Below are 12067 nucleotides of genomic sequence, written 5' to 3'. Positions count from 1 at the left end.
TGGAATATGGAGAACTTTATGAGAAGTTAGCACAACACAGGAAGTAGTGCAGGTAGGCGGAGAGAGAGATGCAGACATATAAACACATGTGATGAGGAAGTCTGCAATCGGTGTGTCACTTTGCTCTTCACAGCAGTGTTTCACTCCGTTCACTCTGCGCTGTGGTTTGCTGGTCAAAATGCTGTCATGAGCGAGCACCTGTTCAGGTAAGCAGCTGATCATATTGACTTAGTTCATGTGTGCTTATGGGAATGAGTGGTTTATCTGCCCCGATGGGTTTTAAAAACGATACTATGTTACCCTTCACTCCCACCACTCATTCAAAGGGTGATGATGGAGGAGGAAGAGAAGGAGGAAATCATCTTCACTTCCCTCTGTGAGAGGAGTCTCACCTCGCAATGACTGCGCTATGTTTCCATGTTTGCTAAAGAGAGAGTTGCACGCCATAACAGACAGTTCCCTGCTGATCACATGACTGGAACATTGACTCTGTCTTCATCGTCCTTTTGTCAAGGCCCTTTGAACGCAATAGACAAATATTTTTCAGGAGGAATGTTTGTCATAATCCACACAAATTATGCAAGAGCTGCTTGACAAAGATGGAAGAAGAAGACAGGAATACTTCACGTTGTATAATATTGGGTTACACCTAAAACTGGGAAACATATATCAGCATCAATAAATGTCTTTTTATATTTATTGGCAGCATATTAACCAGGTATTCATTATTTTAAAGTAGTGACTAGCATGTTGTTAAGCTTGACTAGATTTTACCCTGAAGTGGGCAGCAAAGGTTTGCTCTAAACAACACCATAATTTCTGATTATTAACTATAAATATGCAAGTATTGGTTCACGTAATCCCCAATCTAAATTCTTTCCATATTGGGTACAAGATGTTCCTACAGGAGACAAAGCCTTCAATGAGACTTGACTTTAAGTTTTCATTATCTGAAAATATTGTTTATTAAAAGTTGAAATAAGTACCATATTTCACAAGTTACAGTTACAATGAAATAGAGAGAAATAAGGATTAAAAATAGAAATGAAGTGAGGAAGCAATGACGGTAAATTGGTTGTAAAAAAAAAATGACAGTCAAGTAATGCATGACAACTTAATACATAAATAAATATTAATTATAATATAAATATATTATGATAATAAATACATATTAATACAATAAAGTAATTTACAGTTGAATGGTTTAAATGATGAAACTGGAACTTGAAATAACACACAACATTTCTACTCAACTTTTCTTTGTCCCTCAATTTGAGGGCCGAACAAAGACACGTCACACGTGGGCCCCCAGGTCTGCTATATCAGCATGAACTCTCCTTGAAAAGTAGGTTGTGAGGATAACTTGGTGGAACATCTGAGTGCAGCAAAGCAACACGACCACAGAGACTATACGTGTTATTACTGTGGACTTGCTCGCCATCGCCTGCACAGTCCCATAGACGTCAGGTTTGAACCAGAGCGTTTTGTGCCGACTCACTGCCCGGGAAGCTTTTAATCTCTGTGGTTATTCAGGAGTTACCAGAACTAAATGTTTCCTTTCATGGTTGCTTTAAAGCGCTTTGGCATATCTTGGAGTGTTCTGCTCTCCAGCTAATGCAGCGACGAATGTTAAACCCTCTGAGAAAACTTCACTGTTACGTCAGACAACGTGAGAGCCGCCTCACCTCCAACGTGCACAGCGTACTGTATGTACATCAGCTCGCCATAGCTTCCTCCTCACTTGCTTATCACACAGATGAATCATGTAACAGGCAGCAGAGGATTGAGAAACTCGCTCATTAGTCTGGTGAAACAAACTTGTCTCTCTCGACCACAACCCCACATCCTGGAGGACGTCCTCAAATCAACTTTATATAGTCTCTCTGCTTGGGTGAAACTCTCGCTTCGTGAAACGTCAGCGTTGGATGTGAATTTCCCCCAGTGAGTGCCTTGACTCACACATCTCTTTCTTTTAACACAAGCTGATCATCTTTTCCTGAGACTGAAAAACAGGTTAGTGAGCTCTTCAGAGTCAATATTTAGTCTACTGTGTGCTGAGACTCCACAATGAGAGGAGCTAAGCATGGAAAAACACCTGCCATAAGATCAAGCTAAAGCGCTTCCCACGTCGCTGACAGTTCACCATAGACGGGGAATATCAAGTGCTCAGTTCTGCCGATGCACTAATGTCACCCCACATGAGAGCCTTTGTATCTGGCCCTCAGGGGTTCAGTGAACAGGAAGGATGTTTTATGTTCGAGCTCAGAGGCCATATTTAAATAATACTTCTGTTTATGACTTCAATTTTGCTTCTTAACCCTTTAGGCGCCAAATATTCAACTTTGATATTTCAAAAGGCTGTAGCTTGAACATGGTTAGAGATGAAGGTATAGTGAAAATAAGAAAAATGTTCAGCGTGACCCAAAGTTGGGGGTGGGACTTTGAAATTCAATCATAATACCAGTCCTGAATTCACTCATCTTATTTGCATATTATTGCATTACCAGGCGGTGGCCATACTAAAGTACATTATGCTTACTGAGGTTTTTTCTCATCCACTGGTGATACTCTTCCTCATCTCTGAAGCCACAACGACGATGGCAGGGCACCAGGGCACCTACTTTAGTACCAGGCTCCAGTATGGGGCCTTAAGCCGAAGCAAAGCATCAGTGCTTGTGGACAAGGGCTGAACGATATGGACAAAATTTCACATCTCAATATCGCATGTCATATGTCTCGATATAGGACAGCCACGATCAGTTGACATGCCGTGACGTCATCGACAAACAAAAGCGTTGACTACAGATTTATTCTCTTTTAAGTTAAGCTTTTCCCCATCCGCTGTCTCGACTGCCTTGAACCACATACAGGCAGTAATCAAGGTCTGATTCTGGAGGCTCTAACCTGTCGGTGAAGTAGCAGCCATACGAGTAACTCTCGTTGATATACTCAGCGTCTCCACGCAAATGCGTTCTTCAGTGATTTTGGAAGGGGAAAGGGGGTGGTTGGCTGGTTGTAATTGCACATTTGCGGCTGCCTCAGCTCGGCTGTGCATTGTAGGGCAAACAGAGGAAGATTTTATATTGTTGTTTTTGTGATGTCGATATCGTGAATGTTTTTGAATTTACACATTGCAATATAGATACGCAAACAATATATTGTTCAATCCTATTGCGGACTGTCACAACCAATGGACTCAGTGTCACATGTATATATATATATATATACACACACAAACACAAACACACACACAAATGCTGCTCTCACCATATTTGCAACTTGGCTTGTTTAAATGCAGCGATGCTGCCTATCGCAATTTTGCAATTTTGGCGTCTAATATTCATAAAGTTTCATAACAGACAATTTTTCCAAATGCTAAATTACCTTCACATTCTATTTTACCTTATTTCTTGAATATTTTTAAATGAATTTATTTTACTGTCATTTGATTTTCTTCCTTTTCATTTTATTTTCAAATAGTGCTGAAGAAGTTTTTTTTTCTTTACATTTTGTCATCGTTTTTTGTGATTATTTTTAGAATTTGTCTTTTTTTTTTAATTTATGTTTATATCACATGTAACGTTAAGAACGCTTTAGCAATATGTCATCATTTTTTGCAGTCCCAGATATTAACTAGAATATTTTTTACATTTTGAATTATGTCATAGATGATTTATTTATTAAATACAATCATCCCTGGAATAACGGTGATCATTATGCTATTGTTTTGTGGTACTGTCAGGAAAAAAAGGAAAAACTTACTTGCAGTGAAGCAGAGAAATATAACAGAATGAAATATGTTGAACATAAAATCCCCCCTGTCTGACAGCTGTCTGTCTGTGGGTGTAGAATAGGAAAATAGAGTTCAGATACTCCAGGTGGAAGGAGAACCAAAAGAGCTGATTTGGTTCCATGAGTCGATCAGATAGATGTTGTTAACTTCACCAGGGTATTGTGTTATTCTAGATGTGAAGTTATAAAACCGGCTAGTTTGGTATGTAATCCTTCTTAGCTGGGATCAGGTGCAGGACTGTAATGGTGAACTCCCCTCAACACTGGGGGTCGGTCTTTCAGCATGAGAATGTGCTTGGGACCCACAGACGTGCTCTTTTCCAGTCACAAGCGTTTGGGGACTCGGAGAACAGAGGAGCCAGCAACGCTGACACAGCTTGAGTGATGTGACATTTTGGTGTGTGTGTGTGTGTGTGTATCATCTTCAGTGTTACACTGCGATGCGTTTGAGCGCAAACCCAATGCTCTGTGACGACGTTCAACGCTAAGGTGAACCTCTGAGTCGCTGAGGAGGAGAAGGAACTTAAATTGCCTGAATCCAGCTTCCCACTGACCACACTATGTCATCTGCTGGTGGAAAAGGAACCTCCAAGCCATCGAAGGCTCATAAAAAGGTAAGACTTTTTTTTTTCCACCATTCACTACAATAGTGTATTTACATTTTCACAGTCTAGACCAGAGTAAATACCATGAATGAGTTGCTTTCTGGAGATAGATAAATGTAAACAAACTTTGACATGCCTTGTTGCTTCAGTGACCCGAGCGTGTATATATATATATATATATATATATATATATATATATATATATATATATATATATATATATATATATATTTATTTATTTATTTTATTTTTTTTTTTTTAAGTTTCCAAAATCACAAATGTTATTCGTAGGAAATGTACATGCTAACTTGAACGCTCAGGTCACATTTGCTTGTTTTTGAATGGCTCCACTTGTTCAGGCAGATAATATTTATTTTTCTTGTGCTTCCTCAGCCGACAGCAGCAGCTCTGAAAGGAGCCATCCAGTTGAGCATCGGTTATGCTGTGGGAAACCTCAGCTCCAAGCCTGACAGAGATGTACTCATGCAAGACTTCTCCGTGGTGGAGAGTGTCTTCCTACCCAGGTGACTGCTCACACGGCAAGAATGAAACTGCTGTATCACCACTGTAATACCTCTGCATTCGGTGTTGCTAACTTTGGTTGGCAATTCATTTATGCCTTTTATTTATGATACCTATACAGTATGCAGTTTATTTTGATTCTTCTTGCCATTTTATTTATTTTCATTATTGCGGACAAGTTTTTAAAGACATTATTAATGTTGTTATTATTGTTATGTGAAAAAATAAATAACGTAAAATAATGTTTTGACTATTGGCAAGAACCTCATGATACAATACACATCACAATATTATATGACTTAAGAAAAAGGAAAATAAATTCACAATATCCAAAATTCAATTCATTCAGGACAATGTATTTGACACAATAAAACTTTTCAATTTATGTATTTATTTTTAATACTGAAAGTTAAATGTAGTGTTACATGGGTGCACTAATGTTGCAATGAAATTATTATTCTTACATTTCCTATAGAAACATACTGAGAGCATGTGCAGAATTCCAAACAGAATTACTGACAGCACCAAAGAAGTAGTATTTTACTTCCAAATCAGCTAAAATATGTATTTTAAAAATAACAGCAATAGTAGTGTAAAAACAGGCATAAATTGATTGAAAAATAATTTTTATGTTGGCGGTCAAAGAATGTGATAAATGGCCTTTATTTTTTACACCTCAAATTTTGACACAGTTCAGAAATAGACCTGACAGAGAAGGTGTCAGCTTCACTCTCTAACCCCTACATTTTGAATAGGTATGTCTCGTGTCATTATTTTACTCATCACTTTTACAACAATTTTTGACATTGGAAAAAATGAAACCATAGTGATTGATAGATTTTATCTTGATATCTAACACCTTTTAACACTTGTCCAGCGAGGGCAGCAACTTGACCCCGGCGCATCACTTCCCTGATTTTCGTCTGAAAACATACGCACCTCTGGCCTTCCGCTACTTCAGAGAGCTGTTTGGCATCAAGCCCGACGACTATCTGGTTGGTCTACACAAGTCATGGAGAATGACAGGCTGCAATGGGACAACCAAATGTAACCCTTTATCAATTGCCTTTCAGTACTCCATCTGTAATGAGCCTCTGATCGAGCTGTCCAACCCTGGGGCCAGCAGTTCCTGGTTCTATCTCACCAGTGACGACGAGTTTATCATCAAGACTGTGCAGCATAAAGAGGCCGAGTTCCTGCAGAAGCTGCTTCCTGGTTACTACATGGTACACAGCTCGCTTTAACATACACTTGTGTGGACTGAGGGTGTGTACTGTGTGTTTTCCAATGCTTGTGTTTCTGTACAAACACTCGAATAGCGCAAAATATGTCACCCTCAGCTGAGACATGTGGGTACACACAGATCATTTTCCAGTTTCCAGTGTTGGCTGCAGTAAGATATTAGGAAACTAGAAAAAAAGTCATCATTTTATAACAAAATAAACAGCAAATAAAAACATACTAGCGTCAACATAATTTGCAATATTAAACATGCTAACTTGTGTCAAAAAATAAGTCAATAAATGAGGAAACAAAGAAAATACTGCTAACATTAACTCTTAGTCAATCGATGAAAATTCACTTAAATGAAAATAAAACTAACCTACAGCTGGATGCGCTTGCAACGTCAAAGAACACAAAACAATTGTGCTCACTTTCATTGTGACCTCACTTTGAAGAACAGAGGCACAGGGCCTCATGTGGCCTCCGTGCTGCACTGCTCTGGTCCAACTCCATACTCCCTGGAGACCCAAACAAATACGATTTGCATTTTCAACTTCAACCAAAGCCGATTAAAACAACCACAAAGAAGCTTGTTATTGTTGTTAGTGTTGTAATGTCTGGTTGACCCATACTGAATTGTGTCCCGATAGAACCTAAACCAGAATCCAAGGACGCTTCTGCCCAAGTTCTATGGCCTCTACTGCATCCAGTGTGGTGGTGTCACCATCCGCGTGGTGGTGATGAACAACGTTCTTCCCCGCTGCATGAAGATGCACTACAAATACGACCTCAAAGGCTCCTCATACAAACGCAGAGCCTCACGCAAAGAACGCACCAAGCCCTCACCGACATTCAAAGACCTGGACTTCCAGGAGATGCATGAAGGCCTGCACTTTGACCCCGACACCTACAATGCGCTGATGAAGACACTGCAGAGAGACTGCCGGGTCAGTGAGCGACATGTGGTGCTGCATTTTCACAGATTTAAGCGTGAATATACTACAACTGCTGTAAATTCGGTGAAGCACAATTTGGTTTAAATGTATTAGCAGTATTTAATTTATTTAAAAAATAATAATTCAGTACAGATGACGGTGCTCTGCTTTGTCACGTCATGGTTTGGTCAGATTCCTTTGGATGGATTAAGTCTTATTTTTAATCCAGGTTTAAACAGGACTTTGAGTTGTGTCAGCGCCACACAAGTATGCACTTGTTTCTGAATGATGTAATGGTCTTTTTAGGTGCTGGAGAGTTTCAAGATCATGGACTACAGTCTGCTACTTGGCATTCATGTTCTGGATCAAAAGCCTCTGGTACGAGGCAGTCGAGGTGACAGCAGGAAAGGACAGAAGGTCCTCTACTCCACTGCACTCGAGTCCATTCAGGGGAACGTGAAGGATCCAGGACCAGTGGCAGACGATGACACGTAAGTACTGCACTCACTGCCCGCTGTCATCATCGTGGTGGTGGTGACCTTGACTAACTCCAAGTAAATTCAGGTTTAATCCATCTCAGTTTGTAAGAGAAGACAAGGCCATTTCCATCAGTTCCTCTTCAGTAAAAAAAAAAAAAAGCTTCATCTTGCTCATACATAATAACATAACAACACAAGCATGGTGCGTTGCCTGAATTTGAACCAACAAACTCTATGTGACAGTTGCGTCCAATGTAGGGACTGAATCACTTCTGTCAAAGAAACTTGAACATGTTGAAAGAGGAACAAGGATTGTTCAACAATTGTCTTTTCATTCACTGCTGCTTGCCCAAGCGAGTTCTGGGGCAATACCGCCACCTGCTGTTGAAAAAATGAAAACATTTTAGATTTCGCTTTTTTGTTTTTGTTTTTTTAAATAATGGCAGACCAAACTCCATAAGCATATTAGTATAGCCTTTTTTTGCACTTTATAATATTATTAATTTTTTAATTTACTGTGATATGTTGTGTACAGAGCATGTTACCAACACAATTTCCCTTCTGATTCTGATTTTTCTGATCTGAAGCACCTCCCAAAGAATGCTCCCAGACATACCATCAAATGCATTTCCAAGCTACACATAGATTATTTTTCTATATTATTTTATCGTATAAAAAATAGATTAATGTGATATTGAAGCAAAGCTGTAGTTAGAACAAAATTTAGCATTTTGAATAAGATCACATAAGTGTCTCAAAGGTGCCTCCCTTTGTGATGGGTCAAAAAAATAGGTTATCTTGTAGTTGACAAGAGCTGATGGAAAGAATTTGATTCTGGTAACCTGAGTACTAGTTGTTGCCGGTTCTAGATCATCTGTAGAACTATGGCAAGATGGAGAGACAAAGTCCCCACCCAGGTTTCGGAAAGTGTGATGGCATGTTGAATACTCACCCTTTTGTCTGTCTATCTTCCAGACTGGGAGGAATTCCAGCCAAGCACCGAGATGAGAATCTTCTCATATTCTTGGGAATCATTGACATCCTTCAGTCTTATAGGTACACAAAAGCAAGATCGCAAAACTCTCTCAATGAACATCAATAGATTCACATTAAATATTATATATTCATTGGTGTAATACATAATACATACTTAACAACAACAACAATACTACTACTGATAATAATAATTTAACCTGAATCATTTTCAGGTTTATTAAGAAAGTGGAACATTCCTGGAAGTCCATTGTGCATGACGGCGTAAGTACAGTGTATAAACGTTTGCTGGTGCAGGTTTGTGTCACCGTACTGACAGTCAGTTCTATACCACACAGGACACTGTGTCAGTTCACAGACCAAATTTCTATGCAGACAGATTTCTAAAATTCATGGGGTCAACTGTCTTCAAGAAAATCCACCGTGAGTACTTGGAAAAGTAGTAGGTACTGCAGACAAGCTGATGCTCTTTTGCACTGCAGCTCTGAGAGGAGCATCGTCCAGGAGGAAGAGGAGTTCCCTGCATCCTCACAAGTCAGCATCCCAGGAGTATTTGTCTCCTCACAAGGAGGAGAGGAAGGAGAAGAAAGCTCTGAGCATGGACAACCTGGATGGAGACTGTGAGTTGTTGCCTCGATGTTTACGTGCCTAAATTGACTCTTAAGAGTTTAACAGTGGAATGCACTGTCACGCTAACTGAACTGGTTGTGATCTGATTTTCGTGTGTCACAGTCAACAGCTCCACTAAACAGACCGATCGCCTCAATACTGCAAGTGTGTCCTTCCAGTGTGTCGGCGAAGATAAGGATGACATTGAAAACAGGTGCAGTTTAAGACAAAGTGTGTTACGCTCCTCCTGCTAACATGTCGACCTTTGTTCCAGAGAAGCCAGACGATCCTCCAGCTCCACCATCGCTCTTGACGACCGACTGTCCCCTGTCAGCAGAAGCCTCTCAGACTCCGAGCTGGATGTTTACTTGGTATGCATCATTTTCAAATAAATCTCACACACTAATATAGTGGCTTCACATTTAAATAACATTTTATATTTAAGCTATAACAACTGAGATGCTGGATGTGGAGCGCTGCCACTGTTTATGTGTGGAGATGTTCTCTTCCTCCCTCACTTCATATGCCTGTCCTCATTCTTGTCATGGGCAACGTGAATTTATTGGTGTTTTAGTTGGTGGCAGAATCACAGTATTCACTTCAGAGACAGCAGCTCAGGTGAAGAGTTGCACAGATTTGGATCCAGGACGGGTCTTTGAAAAAGGTCCTCCATTGTGCACTAGTCACTAGTGGCTCCTAATGTTCGCAGATAAAGGCCTCAGATGCCGCTTCTGAGAAGGAGACGTCCTGCTTATCAAACCTCAGACTGTTCAAACTCACCCTTCATCTTTCAAGACAATAGGTAGCAGAGGTTGAAAGGTTGCTCTGTGAAGCCTGTAAGTGGCTTTGTTTACAGCACGTGTTGCATCATCCATCCCATCATCCTCTGTGGGTCACATGAACGCACTTCTAGTGGCAATACATCATGGGCCAAGATCACGTAGGTGGAAACGCGTTTTTTTTTTTTCTTGAGCGTTCTCCCGAGTCACACCTTTCCTCTTCATTCCACATTCAACTTGGACATCATTGTTTGTCTCCCTCGATTTTTATGTAACACCGTCTCTCCTCTTGACGTGTGTGAACTGAGAGGGTTATCATCGACCTACGTCCCTTCACATGAAGGTGGACACTGTCTTGAGACTCAGAGGAGCATTGTTCATCCTTCTTCTAATGTGTCTAATTTCACTGTTTTGACAAAAAGCACTGAGATATTGACCGTGTTGTAAGTGTTTTTTTCATAAATGGTAATCCATGTTTAGTCCTAAATCTGTACTATAATGTCAAGCTCAAGACAGAACTAAAACACCCACCTGACCTGATCCCCGAACAGTGTTTTTCCCCCTCCAAGACTTCCATTACATAATCACAAATCCTCATTGAGGCTTACATGCTGTCAGGGCACATTAAAGCACTTCCACTCAGACACCGGGTAGGCTGCACAAGCTAATCTCAAATCCTGCTCAGACGAAATATTTATATTCATTGAGTCTGAGAAGCAGATCATAAAATCATAAAGTCGGATGAAGAAAATAGGATAGAAGCGAACTTTATCGAACCCTGTTGCTCAGACTGACGTTCAGTTGTGAGTGGTAACACGATGGTAACAACATGTGACTTATCACAGTAGCAGTTAAGGGTTGCCGTTATGAAATTATTAATGTCCAAATGGAGCATTACAGGTTTGTTCCTTTGTTACATAAACAAAGCTTCATGTTCGCAGAACTGAACTTGTTCATTGATGCCTGTTCATGTTTGCATGGTAAAGCTTTTGAAATACTGAGCTCTCAGATGAAATTGGTTTGTGGAGTTGAAAATATTTTCTGGAAAAACAATCTGAGTGATTGCTCCACTTCCTAGAACTAGAGGCATTTCATCCTGTTCGCAATTTGTGCATTTGACAGTGGTGGGTTTTGGGATGACAGTGATGCCTATCCACGGTCACTTTATCATTTTAATTCTTTCCATGTATCTGATTTTCTCTTTACGCAAGTAAGGTGGCAGCACGTCCAGCACCTGCACGTCTGGAGGAGACCGAAATATGACCTTCCAGTCCCATCATAAGAACACAGACAGGAAAACTGCGTGCGCTCTCTTCACCCTTCGTACTGGATGTTTAAACACTAAGTCCTCTCACTGCTGCTGCTAATTGAAATATTGAAAGATATTGTTCTATTTTCTTATATTTCGGATGTGAAACCCCTCAGTGGCTGGCTCTCTGAGGATGAATTTTCAGATAAATGTATACAAAATCACTAATAAGCAGAGTCATCTCTGTGAACTCTATTAACATTCAGTGGATGATTTTATATGTGATCAAAGTTAAACAAGTGTTTCGACTATACATAAATCTTCCCTTCATTTATGTAAATATTAGAATAAGTAGCAGTGGAATTTGGAATTAGAAGTGGGATTTTATTTTATTTGTAATTATATAAAGCACTTGTCTTTTCGAGCACGCTCTTTCCGTATGTTTTTTAATGCATATTAAATGGTATACATTATAATTATATATATTAAATATTCATTTTGATGTGATGCTTTATGTGCTTTATGTATTTTAACTAACTTTGTTTATGAGTAAGGAAATCTGTAGTAACTTTCATTGTTTTCATTTAATCTTTCTCTTAAACATTTCCAGTCTAGAAATTCATTGTGATTTTAATATAACATTGTAGAGTGTTAATTGTTTGAAGATGCTGAACATTTAAAGAACTGTTTCCTTTTTGGACAAAGCAAGAAAATGAAAGCACACTATGAAACAAATTAAAATAATGTGTTAATAAAATGGAAAATGAGCATTTTAATTTGTTTAAATGTTTTTTTGTTGTCCACATGCCCAAGAAATCTTGAAACAAAACCAGGACACACCTTGAAAGCTGTGTATAAAAAAAAAAAAACTGCCAAGAAC

General features: G+C 39.4%; 1 protein-coding gene across 1 annotated transcript; it reads left to right on the top strand.

The window, feature by feature from the left end:
- Positions 1-4024: 4024 nt before the first annotated feature.
- On the top strand, positions 4025-11950 carry pip5k1ba (phosphatidylinositol-4-phosphate 5-kinase, type I, beta a). The gene is made up of 13 exons (XM_053851876.1): positions 4025-4406; positions 4791-4921; positions 5797-5914; positions 5993-6145; positions 6794-7090; positions 7385-7569; positions 8533-8613; positions 8766-8814; positions 8889-8973; positions 9033-9170; positions 9283-9373; positions 9434-9530; positions 11154-11950. The coding sequence occupies exons 1-13, from the start codon at positions 4353-4355 to the stop codon at positions 11199-11201; spliced, it is 1527 nt and encodes a 508-aa protein (XP_053707851.1). The 5' UTR covers positions 4025-4352; the 3' UTR covers positions 11202-11950.
- Positions 11951-12067: the final 117 nt, after the last annotated feature.

This window comes from Synchiropus splendidus, chromosome 1 (genome assembly GCF_027744825.2).
Source record: "Synchiropus splendidus isolate RoL2022-P1 chromosome 1, RoL_Sspl_1.0, whole genome shotgun sequence".
Taxonomy (NCBI): Eukaryota; Metazoa; Chordata; class Actinopteri; order Syngnathiformes; family Callionymidae; genus Synchiropus; species Synchiropus splendidus.
The sequence above is the reverse complement of the archived record's forward strand: the minus strand, read 5'-3'. Positions and strand labels throughout refer to the sequence as shown.

Coding starts and splice junctions, on each gene's coding strand:
- pip5k1ba (XM_053851876.1), top strand. CDS start 4,353: ATGTCATCTGCTGGTGGAAAAGGAACCTCCAAGCCATCGAAGGCTCAT. Junction 4,922..5,796: donor GAGAGTGTCTTCCTACCCAG/GTGACTGCTCAC, acceptor ACACTTGTCCAG/CGAGGGCAGCAACTTGACCC. Junction 5,915..5,992: donor TCAAGCCCGACGACTATCTG/GTTGGTCTACAC, acceptor ATTGCCTTTCAG/TACTCCATCTGTAATGAGCC.